The following is a 25182-nucleotide window of genomic DNA, read 5'->3' on the forward strand; positions in this document are numbered from 1 at the left end:
CCACAGAAACAAATACCAAGAGAGGCAAACGTGTTAACAAGAGAGATTGCCACAACAAAAATAAAATATTTATTCACTGTGCTTTAATTTATGCCAGCCTCAAAGTTCAGAGACGTTACTCTCATTAGCTACCAGTTTCACTGAACATTCAGCTATTTTTTTTTTCTTTTAGCCACATTGTTCTCCAGTTGTTGCCTGGTTGCTCTTCCATCATGGAATCTTAGGCTTATCTGTAATCAAGTCCCGTATAAATTCTTTAATTTATAGCCGGATGAAAATTCTCCCAGAGATTCTTGGAACATGAAGAGAGTCAGAATACTAAATATTTCAATAAACAAGTAGATTTTGAATATTTCATAGGTAGAACAACTAATATGAACTGAAACTACGTTATGAAACATTAAAATCCTCCGTCCATCTGAACTATTCACACTTGCTGGCTTTTGCAAAGCACTGCTGCTTCTAAGCCAGGGCACAGGAGAAATACATGCAGCGCTGTCATGATTGTTGGGGCACTTTTACAGCATGTGAGGAGGCCAGTTTGCTTAATAGTGGTTTGTTTTCTCTTGGTGACATCTTCTCCTACCCCTAAACTCTCTTGATGCTCTTCCTGCACACACTACAGCCTTTGTTCTCTTCATTGAATGAAGAGGAAAACTGCACAGGATTTTAAGGGAAAACGTTAGCACATATCTAAAAGCATTGAATGTCGCCAAATGGGACATATATCTCCACATGGTTAGAGAGTGGAATGAGGTTTATTTCATGTCCAAACATATCTGTGGATTTCCACAGAGGCTTAACTGTGCAAACTTCAGCTTGCTGGGTACACTGTAGCCCAGATTTAATCTGATAAAAGACGTTCTGGTTCATATGCAAACAAATCCTATGGCTAATTTCAGTAAACCAAACCTAGAAAGAAAATATAAGCCAAAGAAATATAAAATAAAGCAGATTTTTTTTTTCTATTCAAATTTGTCTTTAAAATGTGTTTAAATTGTATTTGTCTATTTTGCATGAATAGGTACCAGAAAATACTGTGAAACATTTTGTGAACTTGTGAGCTAAAAAAGGTTACAAGTAATGCTTTTTTTTCTGGAATGGGTGATTGAACCATGTAGAATAGGTACATTTCAAGATCACAGGCTCTGAATTAGCCAGTTTTGCCCTTAAAAAATTTGCAGCAGATCAGTCATTGGCTGACCAGCAGCAGATCAGTTTATGTTTCCTGTGCAGTAAATGTATCACAACTGAAAATTATCATAACTTTGGTTTATAAACTCATCAGCTCATAGCAGGTTGTCTGATGCACTTTGTCTGGTGTATAAACTAGGGCAGATGTGTAATCTATTTCCTGTTGGTTTAAAACTACTACTTCTGACAACCTGCAGCACAGTCTTTCTTTTATGGCCAATAATTATTACCCTTGATGACCTTTGATTATTTTAATGGATTGCAATCCATTGTAATCTAAAGAAAGAAAACTTGAATCAACCAAAATCGAAATGGGCAAATCAAATCTTAAAATAACAGTATCAGCCAGTAAAGGCCCAATCTGTGCATCTTTACATGTTCCATTACTTTTTTTTTATTAGAGCCTATCTGTTAATGTAATTATGCAAGTTTATCAGGCATGAGTAAAGAAGCCAACATTTTTGAAGTGCTTTTAAAGAACATAGACATGAGAGCATGAACCCAAAAAGCTGTCAGTAGTATTTCGATAGGTGGTAAATAACAGAAGACTCAGGATTTGTTGGGGAAATTTCAAAGCTTTACTATCATGCTGTCACATTAGCATTAATCATCAAAGCATCTTCTAACCCATGAAGTTTCAGCATTTGTAGAGCTTGTTGACCCGGAGAATGTCAGTGTCAGACATGCTGTGCTTTTGGCCAGTGGGAACGTTGGAGTCAGGAATAGGAGTGATGGTTTCTGCCCCTTTCTTTCCAAAGGCAGTTCTGCACATTTAAAAGAAGTTAGTTAATCATTCAGAGGTTAGAAGGTTATACATTTGAGCTGGATTTGCGTCCACTCTTACTTTCCATATTGCATCACAGATGAGTAGTCATATGGGCTGAAATTATCTGTGTCCATCTTTTTGAAGTTGTGCAAAAAATCTCGTGGCAAACAAAAACAAATTAGCACAAAATTGCCAAAATACAGTCTAAAATGTAACTTTCTTACAATCTTGGACGTTTTCCCAGTTGATTCTGACATATTGGTCAAGGTCGTTGCAAGTGTGTTCGTGGTAGAAACCCAGAGCGTGGAGCAGCTCATGTTGGATGATGCCATTATTCATACAACCAGACCTCTGAAGAGGCACCAACTGCTTGTCTCCAACACGACCCATCAAAGAGAAACAGCTAAGACGGTGTAAAAACAAAAATTGTTGGACATTGGACTAGTGAATTCAAAGTATTTCTGTATGGAGATGGTCCGATCAGGCTTTTCCCAGGCAAAAACAGTTTTTGGTTTTCTCTTAAGCCTGCTGCTTCCGTATTTCACCAATTGCATTTTTTTTCAAAGAGCTATAACTTTTTTTGATAGGTAGTACTTTGAATTTAGCTGAAAATAAAGGAATTTATGGATTATCTTCACTTATCCATCTAAAAAGATGTTCCTAACAGGTCTAGTTTTATTAAATGAGATACAGTACAGCACAGTACATATTGCTCGTGGTTTTGTTAATATAATACATATCAAACATGCTGGGACTTCTTAGTTTTGTTGCAAATATTTAATAGGATAAAAGTTATTCAGATTTATCCCTATTTGATCTGCCGATCACTGATAAGAGCCAATAAAGCAAAAACTGCCCAAGTTTAATCTCTGGCCCATTGATTGTAGTTGGTTACTTACAGTGCTCATTTTTACAAGCACAACAGCTAGCATTGGGAAAGTGAAAGATAGCTATGTTTTGAATAGGCAAAAAGTACCTTTTTCTTTCTTTTTTCTAACCTTTCTATTAGCTTACCCATACTTTGGCTCAATACTGAGGTACGCCTTCTCTGCTCTGTAAGGAACGAAGCGGATGCAAGTATTACCCTCAAAGCCCTTCCTGGCAAGGAGAATCTTACTCTTCTCGGTGTCATCCACAGTTGCAGATAAAAGTGGTTCAGTAATGTGAAAGAGATGCTAGGACATGCACTGACCCCCTCTCCACCATGTTTCACAAAACAATTAAACCCACCATATGTGTTACTTATAACAAAAGGGACTCCCACTTTCCCGTTTGAAATCTTTGGCCAGAAACAGCTATATTGCTTATTAAGGCACTTCATGGCAGTCCTGGTTTTTGGAACAAGGATGTCTCCTTCTAGCAGCATGTCTGTAGATCCTGTTAAAATGAAAGCATCGCAGTTCATACAAAGGTCAGTCAAACAATGATTTCATGTTTTTGTACAACTCTAGAGTCATAATGTGAGAAAGTGTGGTTTTTATACTGTCCCTGCAGCATCAGCTTTAAACACTCACCATTGTTCATTCTGAGGATAGTTGTTGTGATGTCCTCCTTCTCAGGGTTTTCTAATAAAGAAAAATAAAGTCATAGAGCTCAGTTGTCAAAATGTTTTACCAAATGATTCCTGGTTGGTTGATTCTGTTAGTCATGGTTTAAAGAAATACTCTGAGGTCCACTTACCATCATCTGCACCATACTTCTGTGTGAAAACCACACGAAAACAAACAAATAAAAACATCAACCACTTTGTGTTTTCATTCATTTCATTTTCACCTTATGATACATCCTCAAATAAATACAATCTTTCTGATTAAGCCAACACACTGGTGATTTAGGAGATGCAGCAAGATCTTTTGCTTTGTTCTATATTTAGTGTGATTTCTTACATCTACAGGGTAAGCATTACAGATGGCTGAAAGCAGCAGTAGCAGAAGCCAGGCTTGTGCTATGAGGTCAATTTTTTTTTCTCCTGAAGGTGGTGATGCAAAATGTGCCGATGCTTCACTTTGCCTTGCATCGACTGACGCTTAAGAGGAGGAAGGGAGAGAGCTAATATGCCACTTGCCTAGGTGTGTCTGTGTACAGAGATTAATAGGAGGGGGTTCAGTAGTTCTGGTCTAAGACACACAGCAGATGGGAGTGCCCTACCCAGCCTTCCTCACTGTTTTCACACAGAGATAATCTCATTCTGGGAGGATTACGATGACCACAGGCTGCTGTCAGCTCACTTAGCATCACATTTCACTTGGTATTTTTAACCAGCGGGGAGCCCACTCACTAGATGCAACTCTTTATTCCAAAAATAACAAATGCAGCACTGGAAACACATCTGCATGGGGTATTTATGGAAGCTGACTTTAGATAAACTCGTTGTTTCTAACCAAATCCAGTGGCATTGTTGACTTATGTTTTAAACAGTACTTAAAGTCAGATCTTCACATGCAAAGCAACAAAAAAAGTTATAATGAGCAGCTAATTAATTAAGTCATTTGGAAAAAGTATAAAAAATTGTTCAAAGGATATGCACTAAACAGATGACACCAATCCTTTTTGTGAGCTTTAATGGCTATGAAACAAAAATTCTTCATTGGATCTAAATGTAGAGTAAACATTGAGTTACAGAAACTAACATATTTATGTATCAGCTGAGACGAGATTCCAACAAAACCTCTTCAGCACCCTTCATTAATATTGGAACCCCGGATAAATACGTGTACAAAAGCTTTAAAATAAGTTGCCATGGAGACTTGTTTGACCCAAAGATGCCCCTTCTTATAATGTATGTACTCCAATAATGAACTTTAGATATCTTCTCACTGTGTATGACGGGTCCTTTTCCAGCCTTGTTGGTCACAATTTTTATACTTCTAAACTAATTTACTCTGGATAAGAAGCAATTTTCTTGCTGTTTGCTTTCCATCTTAATTTAGTAGATGTTCCTATGTCTTTAACATTTTGTAAAATGGCTTCGAGAAATCAAGTTCCTACACCTTCAACTATTTTAGAAAACGTCCATCCATCCATCATCCATCCATCCATCCATCCATCCATCCCTCCAATGTCTTTTACCCACTTATCCTTGCAGAGTCACAGGGGGGCCTGGTGCCTATCTCCATGAACAGGGAGAACATATAGACTCCATGCAGAAAAAGCCCAGGCCATGATTCAAATCCAGGGTCATCTTGCTGCAGGGCAGCAGTAGTAACCCCTAACAGAAATTAAATAATGTTTTTGCACTGTTTGCATTATTTATTGGTAGATTTCAGAAATATTTTGCAGCAATGGAATACTCCCTGGAAGGGAAGATTAATTATATCATCTATACCAGCAGGTTGCTTTATTTCCTGTTTTGCTCTTGTGTCAAAATCCACTCAAAAGTTTTAGAAATAAAACATTTTTCTTAGTGCAATAAACAGCATTATCTTTGGTGCACTCTTTGCCCCGACAGCTAGTTATGAAGATAGATATTACTATATTCACATAAATGTTTGTTAATATAGGCTTAACCCCCTTTAATAATGTGCAGCTTTTGCCTTTGAATCTTGCATGATGACAAATGAGCTGCAACTGTGTCAACACAGGGAGTTTGCTTGTCAGTTTAAAGAGCAGATCTTCATTTGTGTGATATTTCTTCTATATTTTCCTGCAATTAAAGATGAGTTTATTTCAGTGTTTTTAACCCATCTTTACCAGAGGTGTCAGTAATTATTAATTTATTAATTAATGTATTTATTATTTATCAACCAAAATGTAATTATTTAACTGCAGTACAATTTTAATCAAAGGTTTGAACATACTTACCCACTGAGCAGATTTTTGTGGTTATTTTCAGACTTTTTGACTTTTATCAAAGTTATTTACACACTGAAGTGGGAAGTTGTGTAACAAGACGTGAGGGTAGTAAAAAACGTAAGGGCCGGGTGAAAATACCTCATATTGTGTCAAGGCTCTGTCAGCAGAATATCACATATCAATAAAGAACCCTTGCATGGCTGTAATTGAAGATGTTGTTTTGTGCCTCAGAATTGTTACAATTTATTTTGTTTTCTTTTCACTGTTTTACTGTTTGTTATCTGAAATTGGCTGCAGTCTATATTGAACTTTATGAGCCTTCAAACTTGTCATTAAAGGCAAATGTGGCCAAGTCTGTTGTCTTTGCAAACAGCAACCCGAGACGTCTATGTTGGGTTTACCCAAAAACACACTTCTTTTTTAACTACCACAGTTGCCTTTACAGCTCCTTGGGATACAAAAAGGCCTTTTCCAGCTTATTCTGATGGGACTTGCTGTTGTTTTTGTTTATTTTAGATCATCAAGGCAGTGGCTAATTAGCCATCAATCAACATCTCCAAATTGCTTTATTCTTTTGTGCTGTATCAATAGTGGTGATTTCTCATCATGACTCAGCCACCAGACAGTGATTTAAAATAACATCCCTGTGAAATCTTAGAAATCACAAATGGATTGTTTAAACTAATGATTATTCAGATTTATTGGATGCCTTGCTGGTGAATCATGTGTTTCTAGTGCTTTGTTTACAGGAAAAGAGGGATGCTGTCAGGCATCACTGCTCCATAAACAGTTTTAGGATCTGATTCTGTGTGTCAAGGCCAGCAGCCTCACAGAGAGATTCCATCAGGCCGCCCTTTATATGATTGTGGTCTTCAGTTGTACATCACAATAATGTGGCATTTACTGTCACTGCCCAAAATTGCGTTGTGTGTGTGTCTGTGTCTAGGTGGCTGAGGATGTGTGGCCTCCCTGTACTGAAAGTTCAATAAAACCCAGTGTATTTACAAAATTTATAAGGTGTGCATTAGACACATTGAACACATGACAGTACATGTAGCACTTTATGTTTGTGTTAGCTTTATGCCTGCGCCTGGCCAAATTGGGTGATTCGCGTGGGTGCACAGGTAATCCCATTTGTGTTTTACAGTCAGAGCACAGCAAAATAACACTCAATGATGTATGACCCATCCGTTTCAATGGGCTATATTTCTAAAACCGCTCCAAATGCAAGGAGGAGTAGGTCTTATTCATTTTGATATTAGCTTAGCGCTACCCTTTAAAAAGCGTTTAATCATCTCCAAGCATCTGCTTTTTATTAGTTGTCAGAAAATATCCAGAAAGCTATGAGCTGTCAGAGATGAAATATGTATTACCTCTTCCGGACAAGATTTAACTTTGTTTTTTCTCCTTTCTTTTCCCATTTATCCACATAAATTATCAAGTGAGATGCAATTTTGCCACAATTCAAACTCAGCAGAGATGTGCCTTTAAATTTTGCTTTATGTCTGGAACTTAATATATATGTGACTGCTATAGTACAGCACTTTTTGTTTTATAGAGAGTGCAGCAAATTCTTCATTTTGAACTGTGAGTTCTGTTTAGTAGGTGCACCTGAGATTTAGAGTATTGCTGTACGGCACTGCCTGTATGTAGCGGGTTGATATTGTAACAGAATACATTTTGTATCTTTCAATATTATGTTGCCAACCCACTGCATACAACTCTATGTAACATTTTGATGATCAACTTGAGCTATTTTTCAAACAAAAATGCAAAATTTCACATTGCAGTTTAGTCCACTGGGATGCATAACTTTTGCTTCTTCCCTTGGTTTACACACACACACACACACACACACACACACACGCATGCGCGGTTTTCAGTCAGTTTATTACTCCACATCTGTGTTCAGTCACTGCTTAATTAGTCAGTTTTTGCTGGACCTCTGCCAGGTAGTTTTTGTGCTTCTAATCAGGATGTCTTGTCACATGTAGATATCTTCCTGCTCTCTCTTTTTGAACTTTGTTCTTGCCTAGTTCCAAGTGAGAGTGGTAATGAAGAAGCAGAATTAAGAACTAAATGAGATGACTCTGAGTTTAATTTAGAGTTTTTAGTATCGTAAAGCTGGTTAACCGGGGATGATTGTTACACAACTTTTGGTTTACACCTAACCTGCAAAGCTTAAATTAGAAACCAACAAATATTAGCTCACTCCCTTCCACCATCTGCGAAGTTGCCTTAAAAAGTAATCATATAATAATGAAAAAATATTTCTATAATCTTTAAAAAGTCTGTTTTTTTAACCCGTTGATTTTTCTTTATCATTTCATGAAATCTGTTCTATTTTTTTTTTTTATCTGTGGGAAATGGTGCTCTTTCTTACTAACTAGTCGATAGTTTCAGGTTAAAATAACTAATAGAAACGTACAGCACTATAAAAACTTAATAAAATAAAATTCACATAAATGGCTGTAATTTATTGGCTTTTATATTAGACTGTTTTGTTTTTATATCAGACACTTATTCTGACTGGAAATTATTATGTTCGTTTCTCAGTTCCTATTTCACACAGGAAGATCATTGTTGATCCCCTGCCTCCTATCTCCATCCCTGCGAGTAATCATTGACTTCTCTGTAAATAACTACCCAATGTAAACATTACAATAGTGTAAATGTTCATAAAATAGAATATGCATAAACCACCATGACGTTTTTTTAATTGGAGTTGTTTTAAGATGGTAAAAGTTGGTCTTCCCAATCTCAGGCAGCCCACTAGCTTCAGCCTCTGGGATCAAATAATCTGGATTTATAAGATATTCAGTGCTTATTACTTTTTCACCAAATCTCAAGTCAGAAATGAGGAACTGTCCCTTTCAGACTATCATATCATATTATTCTGAAAGCAGGTTTTACGCATTCCTGCTTCCTCAAAGACCTCAATGTGATGATACTCAGTAATAGAACAGCACAACTGGCTGCCATCTTGGTACCTACTGGCATCTCATTGCCCATTCCCAAGACTGCCAATACCTGCATATACATTCTTAGTAGCCAATAGTCAAAACAATAATTGAAAGGTGCTTTACTGGTTATTAGTATTTTCTTACATTTTATTGACAAAGACAATATCCACCTCCATAAACACTGTTAGGTCCTTACTGTAAGGATTTCTTTAGTATTGGGAGGCATATTTGTGATATGCATTAGATAGAAGCATATATGGAAATTTGGCATTGTTGTCTTTCTGTTAGGCCTCTCTTGATCTATGGTACATCTCTGTCTTCTTCCACTGACACTGTGTGGGCAGCCAAGAAACACAGTCAATGAGCAATATCCATTTACGCAATGGGCTGTTAAACAATCTACTTAACATTTAGAGTTGCTACAGTGGGAGTGTGTGCCAGGAAATCCACCGTCATAAGTACTCCTTTAAAATGATGCACATTAGCCTGATCTACTGGCTCTCACTTACTCCAGCTTCTTCTTCTCCTACAGTCCTACATGTCTGACCCGACACAGATGCTTTACTTCCTATTCCCTCTTTTTGCCGTTGGCTTAGCATCTGACTGCTTGTCATAATAATAAGTAACTACTTTGTTCAACCCATTAATGCTGAGCCTCCCATGTCATCAAGCTCATTTATTTGTTGTTGCATCTTCAAATTAATCAAATATTTCTTCTATTATCTCCTTACATTTGACAAATTGTTTTTACAGCATTTGTAACTCGCAGTAATTGATTTATTTTACCCTCCCTTTGTACTGGAGTTGGTGTGGGAGAGTAAACATTGTGTTCGTTCTAATTGACACTTAGACAAACAGGGACAAATATGCTGAATATGAACACAATTCTAATTGGTGTGAATTACCAGACTTGTATAAGGCATGTGAATTAAATCAGGGGCGTTATTGTAGTATTGCAATTAATTAAATGACAATCCAGGCAGCATGGTCCGTTCAGGGGACAATTGGGGTTGATAGATGAGGTGTCAAGTGGGTTATGAGACACATTAGAAAGTCGTATTAAGAGAGATTAAAGTGTTTGGAGAAATAGCAGTAAAGTTAAAATGAACTATGACAGAGAGAGCGAGTCAGACTATGACTTTAAAGTCAGTTGTGTAAAAAAAAGGTAGGATGATAACTTTTAATATTCTGGCCTGTACCACCCCCAAAACCCTTTCCTTTTATGCCTCAGTGTCTTTTAGGTTTAGGTACCTTCCCCAGGCGACATCAAGACTGATTATAAGTGAAGGAGAAGGGGGTGAGTGTGACTCATTCGCTGTGCCCACCCACATTATCCCAGCCCGCCTTGAACTGATGATGTTAAAAAAGTAGTTGCAAGCTCGTTTCCCCCCTTTAGGCTACAGCAGCTGATATGAACCCCTTCTGTTCGTGCTTCACTGTGGATAATAGGATCACTTCCAACTTTGGAACATTTCTGAAATAACCTAATATTTAGGATTTTTGCTTGTCTCATGCTCTAGTTCACATGTCTCACTGACCCAACATACTTCAGAGATCATATAACAAACCTAGACATATAGCATGTACAACTTTTTTTTTGTTTCTATCTTCTCAATCAGACTGGACAAAAAATGTAATGATTTAAAGAATATTTTAGCCATTCTGATAAGCTCAGTGAATGAGTTTCACACGAATAAAGCTAAGTTTTCAAGTTTTGTCCATGAACAATAGGCATTTTAAAAAAATAGCAGCCTTCTTTTACCATTTTCAGTTTTCTTTACTAGGTGCATTATTACTGCCTTTTTAATCTATCTAAATAAATATGATTTGAAGATGGGGAGACTTTTGTTTGTTTCATCCTGCTTCTGGTAATATTGGCCACACCTACACAGATTTAGGTTGTTTAACTTAATGACCATCTAGGTGTCGCATTTCTCTGTGCAGGAGTCTTATCTCCCAAGCCAGATTTATGAGGATGTATTTTAAAGCTGCATTTGTGTGCTTAGGCAAATATGTAGATTTACAGCTCACAAGGTTGCTTTGGTAAGAAAATCGTCATGCCATGGCAAACAAAAGGATAGTATAAAGGGCATTATGTTAATACCAGGTGTATTTTTATCTCCACCAAGGAGACCATGTTTTTGTCGGAGTTTGTCTGTCTGATTTCAAAATAACTCAAAACGTTATGAATGGATTTGGATGACATTTTCAGAAAATGTTTGTATTTTGATAAAGAACAGATGATTTGATTTTGGTGGTGATACAGAGCACCATCTGGATCCAGGATTTTTTTAAAGGATTCTTTATCATTACTAGACCGTGGTGTCACAACTTGGAATTCCTACATAGTTATTCACCCTGTCAGCAGCTGACATGCAGTGGCAAAAAGTTCATCAGTATGGGAAAAAAGCTGACATGCGGCAATGACCCTATTGCATTGGTGGAAGTCTGAGCTCTATGAGTGCTTTCCTAGTCTCATATTGGTTTCTGCTGGGATGTATTCAAGGGGTGCTGGTCATTTTTTTACTTTGCCACTTCATACCTTTGCAGTGTGATGTTTTGTCTATCATCTTCTTTTCTACCAACACACTTTTTCTAGAACTCTACAATATGTTGAAACATACTTGTTTTCACAATAGTGATAAGTGCAATATTGCGGTCACAAAGGACTTTTTAAATGCAATCTTTAGTGTCATGCAAAAAAAATCTACTTGCCTCTAATATATTTGGCTACTTCACTGGACTTTCTTGGTCCTTTCCCCTATATAGACCTTAGTGGCAAAGAGTTTAAAATAATCAGAGAGAGTGTTAGGGACATGGTGATGACAGAAAAGAAAGACAGTCATAGGTAAATATGTGGTGTAATTGCAATCAGTATAGCTTCACATGATTCAATAATATTGTTGCCAGGTTTTCCAACCTGTCCATCGAATTTTGATGTAGACCCATATTTTTCTATAATCTTGAAAAATGTTCTCTTAATGCGTTTCACACATCACCAGGATAGGTGAGAGTTATTATAGTATGATCAGGGGGTCATAATGTGTCAGCTGGAAAGGGGCCAAATAGGCATCAGGACCACAATCAACAGAGTGTAGTACAAACTATTACAAAAATATATTCAATTTAATTGTAGGGTTTGTACAACTTAAACATTTTTATAAATATTTATATTAATTTCTCCAAAAACTACAAAGAGAGGTAAACTCATAAGCTTTAGTTAATTATATGTTTTCAACAAGATATGTGCAGGTAGAGGGGATGCAATAGCAAACTGGAAAAGACACAAAATGACCCTGTTTACTTTAAAGGGGACATATCATGTTTTTAAATCCCTCCTTTTCACACTTAAATTATTCAGTTGTGGTCTATATAAAGTGGAACTGCAATGCTTTGGGCTAAACTCCTTGTTATTGTAGCTCCACAGGCTCCTCTTTTACCCCTGTTCTGAAAGTGCATCTGAGAGCAACTCAGAACAGATGTGGTCTCTTTAAATGCTGTTGAGGCACTTCACACCCCACCCTCTCCAGGTCAAACAATGCTCCACTCCACCCCGTTCGGTCATTTTTGTAGTTTAATAACAGAGACACAATCAAACACAGCAGAAACAAGACAAAAATGGCAAAAACAATGCAAAACTGCTTACGTAATTATGTTATTCAAAACACGCAGCACAGTAATGTACTCAAGGAGCTAAAAGTGAGCACACAGCTCTAAAATAAGCGGAAGGCACAATGTTACTGCTATCAAAACAGTGCCCAGGACGTCATATCCTCACACAGTAAATTTATGTCTAAAATAGTTTGTCATCATTTCAGCGTTATTTGCAGCTTTTCACTTTGCTGTTTCCATCGTTTCCATAAACAGCAAGAACTGACCCCTTAAACAGATGAAGTCTTTCAGCAAGTCCTTCTTGATACTGGTAGAGGTTGCTGAAGGCACTTGTCCTTGAAGTTGGTTAAACAAGAATTTCCCCACTGATGTGGGTACATTTCGATTAAAAATAAAATGTAGCTAGGCATTTCGAAGAGGTTCTGATTCTGGGGGAAGGTGTAATGAATTGTGTAGGTTAATGCACCAAACAACTCAACATTTAGACTTAGCCACTTAGCCACGCAATGTCGGCATACTTGAGCTTGCACTACAAAATCGCAGCAAGTAATAAAAATGGCTAATATGCAAAATGGTCAGCCTGAAGTCCATGACCTCGTTTAGCTGTTCCGCACGAAATACTGTGACATAACAGTTAAAAAATTGTAATAGAGGATAGAGAAAACTGAACAGACATATGATATACGATGACATATAATATGACCCAAACACACTACAAAGATATCTACACAGCACCTGAAGATGTATTTAAGAGCTAAAAAAGTGGATTTTGCATGATATGTCCCCTTTAAAGGAGCACTTTAAAAGTATTAAAGTGTTGATTTTTCAGAGATTCAACTCATTGAAACTTAGAAATGGACAGCAGTACATGAACAGTAGAAACAGTAAAATCACTTCTTACAAAGAAAACCATACACAGAGGAAGCTGACTAAACACACTATGTATTTACTCGTGCTCAAACTCGTACTCGTCATCTTCTGCTTTATCTGGGACTGGGTCGCGGGGGCAGCAAACTTGGTAGAAACCCCCCCAGACTTCCGTCTCCCCAGACACCGCCTCCAGCTGCTCCAGGGGGATCCCAAGGTGTTCCCAGGCCAACTGAGAGACATAGTCCCTCCAGTGTGTCCTGAGCCGTGTCCTGGGCCTCCTCCCGGTGGGATGTGCCTGGAACACCTCGGGGGAAGGCGTCCAGGAGGCATCCTATACAGATGTACGAGCCACCTCAACTGACTCCTGTCAATGTGGAAGAGCAGTGGCCAAGCTCCTCGCCCTATCTCTTGGGTAGTGCCTGGCCACCCTGCGGAGGAAGCTCATTTCAGCCGCTTGTGTCCGGGATCTCATTCTTTTGTGCATAACCCAAAGTTCATGACCAGGTGAGGATTGGAGTGACTGGTAATTCAAAAGCTTCACTTTTCTGCTCTGCTCTCTCTTCACCATGACGGACTAGCACAGCGTCCCGATTTCTGCGGCGGCCCCATCACTCCATCTGTCGATCTCTTGCTCCATTCTCCCCACACTCGTGAACAAGACCTTATGATATTTGAACTCCTCCACTTGAGGCAGGAGCTCCTCTCCAACCCGAAGAGGGCAAGCCAGACTTTTCTGTTCGAGAACCATGGCCTCAGATTTGGAGGAGCTGATCCTCATCCCATCCACTTGACTCTTGGCTCCGATCCACCCCAGTGCATGTTGTAGGTCTTGGCTAGAGGGGGCCAGAAGGACCATGTCATCTGCCAGTCTGAAAGTTATGAAGAGGACTGGTGACAAAGGGCAGCCCTGCCGAAGTCCAACATGCACCAGGAAAAGGTCTGACTTAGTGCTGGCAATGCAGACCAAAGTCCTGCTCCGCTTATACAGAGACCTGATGGCCCCCAATAAAGGGCCCTCAAATTTGTACTCCTGGAGCGCCTCCCACAAGGCACCACGAGGGACATGGTTGAATTCCTTCTCCAGGTCCACAAAAACACATGTGGATTGGTTAGGCAAACTCCCATGAACCCTCAAGCACCCTGTAGAGGGTGTAGAGCTGGTCCAGTGTTGCACAGCTGGGACGAAAATCACACTGCTCCTCCTGAAGCTGAGCTTCAACTATTGGCCAGACTCTCCTCGCCAATACCCTGGCATTGGCTTTACAATGGAGGCTGAGACGTGTGATCCCCCAGTAGTTGGAACACACCCTCCACTCCATCTTCTTGGGAGTGGAGGGTGCATGGGAGACAGGGAGACCACCCCGGTCTGCCATGCAATGTTGAAGAGGCATGTCAGCCACAACAGCCCCACAATATCCAGTGACTTGAGGTACTCAGGGTGGACCTCCTCAATTCCCGAATCCTTGCCACCATGCAGCTTTTTGACCACCTCAGTGACTTCAGCCTTGGTGATGAATGAATCCAACCCTGAGTCCCCTGCCTCTGCTTCCACCAGGGAAGACGTGACACCAGGATTAAGGAAATCCTCGAAATACTTCTTCCACCGCCCGATAATGTCCCTATTTGAGGTCAGCAGCTATCCCCCCCCCCACAATAAATAGTGTTGGCGAAACGCTGCTTCCCTCTTCTGAGGCTCCAGACGGTTTGCCAGAATCGCTTCAAGGCGATGTAGTCCTTCTCCATGGCCTCGCTGATCTCCTCCCAGACCCGGGTTTTTGCCTCTGCCACTGCCTGGGTCGCGGCACACTTGGCCTCATGGTATTTGTCAGCCACCTTAGGAGTCCCACAAGCCAACAACAGCCAATAGGACTCCTTCTTCAACTTGATGGCATCCCTTACTGCCGGTATCCACCACCGGGTTCTGGGATTGGCTCTGCGACAGTAACCACAGACCTTACAGCCACAGCTACGGGCTCCAGCATCGACAATAGAGGCTGAGAACATGGTCCACTCGAACTCTATATCTCCAACCTTCCCCGGATTCTGGTCAAAGCTCTACCAGAAGTGGAAGTTGAATGCATCACTGGCCGAGGATTCCGCCAGACGTTCCCTTACTATACGCTTGGGCCTGCCAAGTCTGTTCTGCTTCCTCCTCTTCCAGCAGAACCAACTGACCACCAGGTGGTGATTGGTGGACAGCTCAGCACCTCTCTTCATCTGAGTTTCCAAGATATGGGGCCGTTGGTCCGAAGACACAACTACAAAGTCAGTCATAAACCTCTTGCCCCGGGTGTCCTTGTGCCAAGTGCATTGATTAACAGCCTTGAACATGTGTTCGTTATGGACAATCTGTGACTGGCAGGAGAGTCCAATAATGAAACACCACTCGGGTTCAGATCGGGGAGGCCATTCCTTCCATTCACACCCCTCCAGGTGTCACTGTCAGTATCCACATGGGCGTTGAAGTCCTCCAGCAGAATGACAGATTTCCCTGAGAGGGGCACTGTCCAGCACCCCCGACAGGGACGCCAAGAAGGCTGGGTACTCCGAGTCACTGCTCTGCCCATAGGCCGAAACAACAGTTAGAGACCTGTCCTCAACCCGAAGGCAAAGGGATGCAACCCTCTTATTCACTGAGGTAAACCCCAACACAAGACAACTGAGTTGGGGGCAACAAGCAAATCCACCCCAGTCCGCCGCCTCTCCCCGCGGGTCACTCCAGAGTAGAAGAAGTAGAAGTCCAACCTCTCCCAAGGATCTGGATTATTTCTAGCCGATATCACCTGACCTCCAGAGGTCCTAAGGTCTCCACTTTTGTCCGCTGCCTGATCCTCTTTGCACCGGTCCCTCATGGTTCCCCTTGCAGGAGGTGGTCCCACTGGGGGAAGGCCTCGCGTCTCTTGTTTGGGCTTAGCCTGGCCGGGCCCCACGAGGAGTTACCCGGCCACCAGGTCCTGGCTCAAGGGTGGGACCCAGCTCTGCCGTACTGGGCGACGTCTCATGCCTCGTTATAGTAGTTCTCATGAAGGTATCTGAACCACTCTGTCTGGCCCTTTGTCTGGCCCTTTGTCTGACAACATAGCTTGTACGATCATTCGAGCACTGAAACCCCCCCACCATGTTAAGGTGGCGGTTCAAGGAGCGGACTGTATGCATGTAGTTCTGAAGTAAAATTTCTTGTTTGACAGGTTCTATTTTTTGGCCATCTTGATCTTAATAGTGTGACGGTGAGAGTTTAAAAAACAAATGTTATCGAGTAAATTAGCCAAGTTATTTGCTTTGTCATTTGTCAATGAATGCTTTATTTGACAGCAGAGATGCTATCTGTCCTAGCTTAGCAACATTTGTCTTTAAAACATAATTTCCTCAAAAGAGCAATGTGTTTTGCCAAAATAGGGATACTTATTTAGTCAATTTTTAATGGATTAAGTCAGCTGTTTAAAAGTGTTTTTGGTAAGGAGAAGGATTTAGGGAAATTTTGTTAATTTGGGAAGTATACGCAGCTGACTGACAGCACTCAGTAACAGGTGGGGTTGAGGCAGTGTTACTCTTTGACACTAAAGAAAACCCTTATTAAAACCCTCATTAAAAACAATGTTAACCAAAACATCTATGTACAGCGATGTTAGTTTTAGCATATGTTTTTAAATATGTTATAACATTTTTGTTTAAATAAATGTTTTCCTCGGGCTGCACAGTGGCGCAGTTGGTACTACTGTTGCCTTGCAGCAAGTAGGTCCTGGGTTTGATTCCCGGCTGGGGGTCTTTCTGCATGGAGTTTGGATGTTCTCCCCGTGCATGCGTGGGTTTTCACCGGGTACTCCGGCTTCCTGCCAAAGTCCAAAGACATGCCTGTTAGGTTAATTGATCACTCTAAATTGCCCTTAGGTGTATGAATGAGTGTGTGCATGGTTGTTTGTGTGTTGCCCTGTGATGGACTGGCAACCTGTCCAGGGTGTACCCTGCCTCTTGCCCATAGACTGCTGGAGATAGGCACCAGCTTCCCTGTGACCCACTATGGAATAAGCGGTAGAAAATGACTGACTGTTTTCCCCAGAGACCCAATTATTCTCACCAATGAAATTTTATTTTTCAATATTGTCCTAAGCTATATGGTTAAAATCAGTTCGATCTTTACAAATGATGGACCAAGAATTACTTCACAAATGTTTTGGAAAATATTTATATTTTTGTTTGGATTTAAAACTGTAAAACTAGGTGTGACAAAACAATACCAGTAGTATAACACTTGTTTTCAGTTTTAATTGTATAGACCTTGTTTATGGATATAGGTCAATAACCTGTAATTTTCTACATTGTCTTTTTCCCTGCATTTTTAACACTGTTTTTTAACATCATGACGCTATTCTCTTGCACTTTTACTCCCATGTAGAAAACAGCATGATGTATCCTTCCTTCATCATTCAGTTTAGTTCTATAAAACACATTACATAAAATAAACATTCACTTAACAAGTGATTTTAATTACATTTATTTAATTTAATAAAAAAATTAAACTGGAAATCTGTGAGAACAAAATAATTTTGCTGTCTCATCATGCCCTACACTGAGTCAACTGAGTTATTTCCCAGGTATCTGTTGCTGATTTGGGAAGACCTATAACCCACTTTTCAAGCAGTGTAGCTTGTCGAGAGATCTCTAAAAGCCATTTTCTGCCTGACTTAGAATAATGAGGTGTATGTCTGCTGGCAGAGCTTTGCTGCACACTTTCCCAATGGATAAGTTATGGCTACTATAGAGACACACGCATTAACACTCCATACACACATTTAGGCACTTGCACACTCAAAGGCATAGATTTACTGTATGTTCCATGGAGGTGTTGTGGAAAGAGGCAAAGCCAGCCAGTAGGCATCCCTGTCAGCTGGCTTGTACTGTGGGCATTGATAGGACAATCAGTTCACTTTGGAGTCAGCACAGCCAATCATGAGACAGTTTCTTGGCGAGCATCACCCAATCTTCGAAGGGATGCCAGATACTCTAGCCGCAGTGAGCCATTGCTGGCTCGCCGTTCAAGCCAACCACATAGAAAGCTGTTACCTCTCTTCAGCCAACCGGGTGTGTTGGCCAGGGTTGGACCTATCAACAGACAACTCCTGCACGGTTACAGCCAATCTGGGCTTTAACCTTCCCTCCAGATGTCTGATTAGTGTTGTTTACGGAAATAAACTGCTTACAACAGGCGCTCATTGTCAACATTGTATCATGGGTGTTGAGAAAAAAAGAATGGAAATGGGAAAAACAGCAAAGAATTAATTAAAGGCAGCAATTGGATATATTTGGTTTTTCTATCCAGAATTTCGAATAGAAAACATATTTTTTAGATCCAGCCCTAAAAAGCCCATAGATCTCCTGCAAGAGACCAGAGGAAACAGGGAATAAAGTTTCTATTAAAAAGAGTTCTAATTGTCTGCATTACTGCTGAGGTAGGTGACGTCTCAGGATCCAAGGTTTCCTAGTGCAACATTCTCTAAACCATTACACTGTCTTGGCTGACTTGCCTTCTTCTCATACTCCATAATAAATCTATGTGTTTCCTCGATAAGTGAAAAACACACCCTGTGCCAATGACACGCTGTTAAAAATGTGGCCAATCTGACAGGTCTGCAGCAATGCGAGCCATTCTTAGCAATAACTTCTTTAGCAGTTTGAACTGCAGCAGCTCATCGGTTGGATAGGACCACAAGATCCAGCCTTTGTTCCCAAAGTGCATCATTGTCTTTGGTGATCTATTGCCCTGTCACCAGTTCACAACTGGTCCTTCCTTGGGTTACTTTTGATCAATCCTAACCACCCCAGACTGGGAGCACTCCAACAGGATTCATGTTTTTGAGATGCCTTGAACCTAGTCATCTAGCAACTACAATTTGGCCCTTGTCAAACTCAAATCAAATCCTAACTGGTGCTAATTTCTGCTTTATTTAACTTAAAGTTCTAGTCTTTTCAAAAGACTCTTTTCTAAATCTATTTAAAACATTGTATGAAATCCACATTTTGAATTGATTTTGTTTTTTAGCATAAGTTATTTTGCACTCAAAACCATTGCAGCTAACAAATATATTCATAATAAGTAAATCTTTTGTTGGTTTTCTCTATAGAAAGTATATTTTTCCTCATAAAAAGTGTGGAAAATAAGTCAGAATGCCTTAAAAATTCCACTATTAAATTCTTTACATTTAATCAGTTCAACGGTTAAAACAATTATTTCAAACATTAAACAGAGTTATTATGTGCTTGGTATTTTGACATCTATCTTTATATTAAAATACGTGTTATTGGTTGTTTACTTTTGCATGTTTTATCTGACCAAATTTTACAAGTAAATATTAAATAGGTGTGTTTCGGTGTTAGACTGAGCTTAAATCAGCAATACAGAAATAAAGTTTTGTTGGTGTCATCATGTAAAGCATCATGCAAAGCATTTGAACGATGGGACACTTCAGCACCATGGACAGTGGCGGTGCTGCAGTGGTGTTTTTTCTGTTTGTGTTTTAATTGTTTCTTTGGCTGCATAGAGAGCCACTGTTTGTTTTGATCTCTCCAGATTTCCATGTCTATTGAAACTGCAAAGAAATATATCCGTATCTTTACAGTTTCAAATCAACTAGCTCATTCACTCTGTTTCCCTGTACCTCTTGTGATTTTGATATCTAGCCTACTAATGTGGATAAAATGTCAAAGTGGTATCTGCATATTTCTGATTGCCTTTATTTTCAACTCACATTACATACTGTATGATAGATGATCAGTGCTGATAGGGCGAAGCCAGATCCATACAGACTCTCATTTACAATAGCACCATAGACTGACAAGAGCAGGGAGTGCATTACAGTGTGTAATCAATACGTTCTGACAACTCCTGATGTAATAATATGCATGTGCTGCTGGCAAACCATTTCAGGCCCTCACACACATGGATGACCCCGTGGATGAGTTGTTTTTCAATTATACAGCTGAATCGCTGGATGCAGTGTAAGCCTACGCTTTCCAAATGTATGCGGAGAAGCACAGAAAATAATTCAGTGACACATCTGACGGCGGACCATGTTCTCCCGTCCTCATCGGTAAAAACCACAGAATTTACAGTTACCAATGTTTTGCACCAGTGAACAGGATTTACGTCTTATTTAGCTTCAATTTGAATGTAGATATCCTGCATGTCTCAACTTTTTACATTTGCGATGAAGTAATTGTACAGCTTTTTGCTCATTGCGGCTGACCACATATTGAGAGATAATAATCACTAGAATATTTCTGATAATGAGCAAAAATATAAATAAAATTCATAACAATTTCTTCCATGTTTTATGATGTGAGCACTACACAGATCACTTTGGTCTTCATGGTCATAGTATTGGTATACTCTATTAAAATTCAACATTTTATTGAAAAGAAGGATACAAACAATGTTATGCTGAATAGATGTTGAATTTGATGGAGTTTTTCTATAATGCAATCTTTACAAGATTTGGTTTAACTTTATATTTTTTCTAATATATACATGTTTTTCTTATGTCATAGTGGTGATTTCTGGGAGACATTGTTTTTAGTTTATTTAAAAAAAATCAGATACATGTTTGGGAAATCTGTATTGATGCATACATTGGTATAATCCAATCCCTTAATTTATTGTTGGATTGAAATCTACTATCTGCAACTATTGTAGGTTCTTCTATGAATGAACCTACAGTTTGTTTGTTTTCTCTTTTACTGTAAACTTTAAAAAGGTCAAACTGGACTGAATTTTTCTACACTGATTAAAGATATTTTAAAACAGTCATATTTATTTGCAAAAATTATGCTACCTTTTCAAACATCTGGCGTAGTATGCCCAACATTTAGCTGATTTGCTGAATTTCTTCAAAATAAATGATCCATTCCTAGCACAGATGGCCAGCAATAATTTGTAATTTCAGTTACAAAACTTTTTGATGCATCTTATGATGAAATTCCCTCACGTCCTCTGAGGCCATTTTAGAACCAATAGGAATTCTATTTCTGGAAAATGTTTTGTTGTTAAGTAATTACTCTCTAAATTGTTACAATATGCATATTATCTATGTTTTCTTTGTCTATTTATGAGTCTGTCCTCTTTCACTTCATTTGCTATTGTATGAAGGTGATTGTGGAACCAAAAAGCTAGCAGGATATTGTAAGTGGGCCTTAGGGGTTGGTTTGAGGACATTAAACCCACTGTGAAATTAGCCCCAGCTGCTGGACTTTTTTCCCCACGTTTATTTGTTTGTAAATTTCAGTGTCTGCCATTGCTAAGAAGCATCTCTGCCTCTTGAGTGCTCCAAAGCTGAGGAGCCAAGGTTGCTTTTAGCCAAATCCAATTTAATCTCCATAGGTGGTAGAGGATAGAGCCGTCTCCATCTCACCCAACTGAAGCCAAGGACGACTGGGCTCCTGAAAGGGGAGCTACTAATTCACTACACAACAGCATAATGCAAACTCAAACATGACTTTACAAACACTTACAATAGGTCTTAAAATTAAAATTTAAACTCAGGATATCAGCAATTTAGCAGTAAGATGACAAAAGGAATTCACCACAGACATATCTGCTTCTAGCATGCATGTCTTTTTTTAATGCTTAAACTATATATGTGATGTATTTGTTATAAATTTGGTTGCAGGGGAAGAGAAAGTGAAGATATGACCCACTATCTAAAGGCATGACCTTTGCATACATAAATAAAACAAAGAAGCTGTATCCGAATGACAATGCATTACTCTGACTGTTAAAATCCACTTAATATTTAATATACAAAGTATGGCATTCGTCTTACATTTCTAAAGAATCTATCTTTTATTTAAGTTCTAATTTACAATTTAAGTGCTAAAGGTGCATTTATAGAATGAAAGTGTTACTCTATTATTTATTTCTGTATTTCAGATATCGCAATCAGCAAATTGTGAGACTGTTGGAAATAACTCCAGACTCCTTGCTTGTAAAGATCTGTGGAATAGGATTTTCCAGCTCTGAAGAAGCACCCACACCTCCATATCTGGAAAACACATTGACTGGGTAGCATTATACTGCAGTTCAAATGCGAGATGTATTTCCCACAATGTTACAAATTTTATTGTCACAGATTTTAACTGAGGTAAGCTCAAAGAGCACTGCTTCACTTCAAACGTATTGCTCAGTATGGTCAGTTGCTCAGTCTTGTACTGCAGTTATACAGTAAACGTGCCTCCTCTTATGCTGCTGATTAATTGATGAAAGTAGTGATGGTGTTTCCTTCTATCAATCTGTGACTTGATTCAGCCCTACACTTCAACCCGTAGCCGGAGATCCTCAGAGCAGAATCTATTGATGGTCCCTCGCACTTGCTTTAAAACCCAAGGAGACAGATCCTTCAAAGCTGGATCTGTCTCCTTGTCTCTTTCAAAGGCTAGACTCTGTTGATACTTTAAAAAGCAACTTAAGACATTCTTTGTTGAACAAGCATTTTAACCGCAATGGTGCCTGGGCTGCCTTGACCGACTGTTTTAATGATGTATTTACTTAATTTTTTTTAAAATGTTGCTTTAACAGTATTTTTAGTGTGAATCACTTTGTGACCACAGTCTGAGAAAGGTAAGTAAATAAAATGTACTTACTTACATACTTCTACACAGCAATGCTGAAAGTGACTGTAGAAGTGCAGAAACATCCCTTTTTGCAGAGGAACTGCGCCGATTGTGAGGACACATCCTAATGCTGATGTGATTGCCGTGGCTATAGCATTGTGATATAATGGCCAAGAAAGCAGCAGAGACAATCCTATGTGCTAAGCGCTAGAAGTATGGTAAAGTCATGCTTGCATTCGATCTCAAATTTGCAGCCAGCCATGGAGGTCCTAGAAATGTTAGTGTGGTCTTAATTAAAAAGTCAAAAGAGATTGAAAGGATAAAAGTTAGCTCTTGTCACGTTCTGGGTTTGAGGCGGACCAAAGTGCAGACAAGAGCTGGGCAGCAGCATGTTGTAAGAGTATTCTAGTTTTATTCCGAAGACTTACGAAAACGAAGCAAAGCACTGCAGGTACAAACAATAAGTCGAGATTCAAAAACTTACAAAAGTAGACTCTGCAGGAAACATAGTAATACTAGAATCATAGTCGAGGGTATTGAACGGAGGAACCAGCAATGAACACATAAACTAGACTAACTAATATACTGTGGGAATACAAAGGGCAGGTAATCAAAGGAACATGGAACAGGTGTTACAAGGAGGCAGGGAGGCTGAAGGAACATGTGAAACTAATACATAGACTAAAACATGGGCGAAGGGACTAATTAACAATAAGGAGACACAGACCTAAGCAAAACTATAGACCAAGATAAATTAACCAAAAGAAGCATAAGAAATCTAGAATAACCAAGAACTGAAGGAAGCAAAGAAACTGGAGGAAACAAAAGAAGAACAACAACCACCTAAGAACTGGCAACCTAAGTGTAAACAAAGAATCCATAAGGAAACCCTAAATACTAAACCAACACAGACTGAAATAAACAGAGAAAGAAGCAGAATAAACACAAACCAGGATATAAACAACTAAAGCTAACCTATAAGGGAGGCTGGAACTAATAAACATGATACAAAAACCAAAATAGAAACAGCTAGACAAAAATAAACCATCACAAGAAACCACAAACAAAGTCCAGAATGTCACACCCTGACAGCTCTACCATACCATTCCATACTAATCCACATAATGAATTTGTAAGGGATGTTTTAAAAATGTTAGGGGATATAACCAGCTGTCTTGGGCCATGAATAATGTGTTCAAAGCTTTTGTCTATCGCCCTCTTTACCCCCAGTCTTTTATCTGTGACCTGTCAGTACATTGACATCTTGCTGTCTGACAGCACAGCCTAAAATCTACCAGCGTTAATGTCTTTCTGTCCATTCCCACACATCTTCTCTGGATATGTTATGAGTCGTTACTGTCAATGAAATATCAAATGGCTTTTAAAGAAACAAAGCTGCAAATGAAATAGTAATGACAGTGATATTAGTTCACGCTTTGGGCACAGGGATATAAAAGAGCAGGTCTTAGCCACATAAGGATATGTGTGACTATACTAACATAAGTGTTCTCATTATGTATGCTCGAGAGAGGGTTATTTGTTTTTGTGGCTTTAAGCTTAGAGTTGTCTGACTGCATGAAGAGTAAGTGTATGTTTATGCACTTGCGAGTGTGTAGTTGCAGATAGGAGCTGATTTTCATTAATTATGAGTGTTTCCCTGCTTTCTTCCAGAAGTGATAGTACGCTGCTGTGATACTGGCTCATTGGAATAAATGGCATTAGCACTTTGTTCAGCTCTTGCCCTGGGGTCTTGTTTCCCAGCCCTTTTTGTTTTAAGTGGCAGCCTTGCGTGAAGCCCCCTTGTGCTGAGCCTATTTCTCAAGCATTACACTCCCAATGGAATTCACCACCAGTGTGTTTAAGTTTAACTGGAGAAAAGAAAACACGGTGAGGAAGACTGAGGAAAGCTAAACAACCTGCTATGATTAGCGTCTGTATTAGAACTCATCAATCTGTGTAGCCTTTAAAGAAGCACGATGGGCATGACAGAGCATTAGGGTAACAAGCTAAAAGAGACAAACAGAAAGGCTGGTTTTGGGAAGGAATGGCTGGTTAGTGCACTGCCACATATACACTCTGGCTGAGACTCAACGCAGCAACAGAGGGGAGTGTCACTTTGCTCATTAGCATGGTTGTAAAAATGGAGGTAGACGTGAGCCTGCTGCAGGGGGCTGACTTTGCCGAGAGGGGCCCACACAGGAAGCTGTTCCTCCAACATGAAAGCCAAGCTGCTGTCTTTGACTCCTTGAAATTACGGCTGTTTTTTTTTTCTCTTTTTTTCCTACCATTTTGTACTCCTCCTTCTCCTAATCATATCCTGCATCCGCTCTCTAACCCATCTCGTCCCTAACCTCTTCACTAATCATAGAAGCTGGAGAGGAATAA

The 25182-nt window shown here is 39.5% G+C and overlaps 2 protein-coding genes across 5 annotated transcripts in view; one reads left to right on the forward strand and one right to left on the reverse strand.

The window, feature by feature from the left end:
- Nucleotides 1-25182, forward strand: part of LOC124881945 (MAM domain-containing glycosylphosphatidylinositol anchor protein 2-like) — a 309655-nt gene that overhangs the window by 59326 nt on the left and 225147 nt on the right. The gene's annotated exons all lie outside the window — the stretch shown is intronic.
- Nucleotides 1832-16049, reverse strand: LOC124882439 (low choriolytic enzyme-like). Its single transcript, XM_047388836.1, has 9 exons — nucleotides 15848-16049; nucleotides 3847-3986; nucleotides 3641-3659; nucleotides 3475-3531; nucleotides 3196-3337; nucleotides 2975-3097; nucleotides 2185-2363; nucleotides 2039-2117; nucleotides 1832-1958 (listed from the first exon to the last, which is right to left on the reverse strand). Exons 1-9 carry the CDS (start codon nucleotides 16047-16049, stop codon nucleotides 1832-1834), a joined length of 1068 nt encoding a protein of 355 aa, XP_047244792.1.

Source organism: Girardinichthys multiradiatus, chromosome 15, assembly GCF_021462225.1.
Source record: "Girardinichthys multiradiatus isolate DD_20200921_A chromosome 15, DD_fGirMul_XY1, whole genome shotgun sequence".
NCBI lineage: Eukaryota > Metazoa > Chordata > Actinopteri > Cyprinodontiformes > Goodeidae > Girardinichthys > Girardinichthys multiradiatus.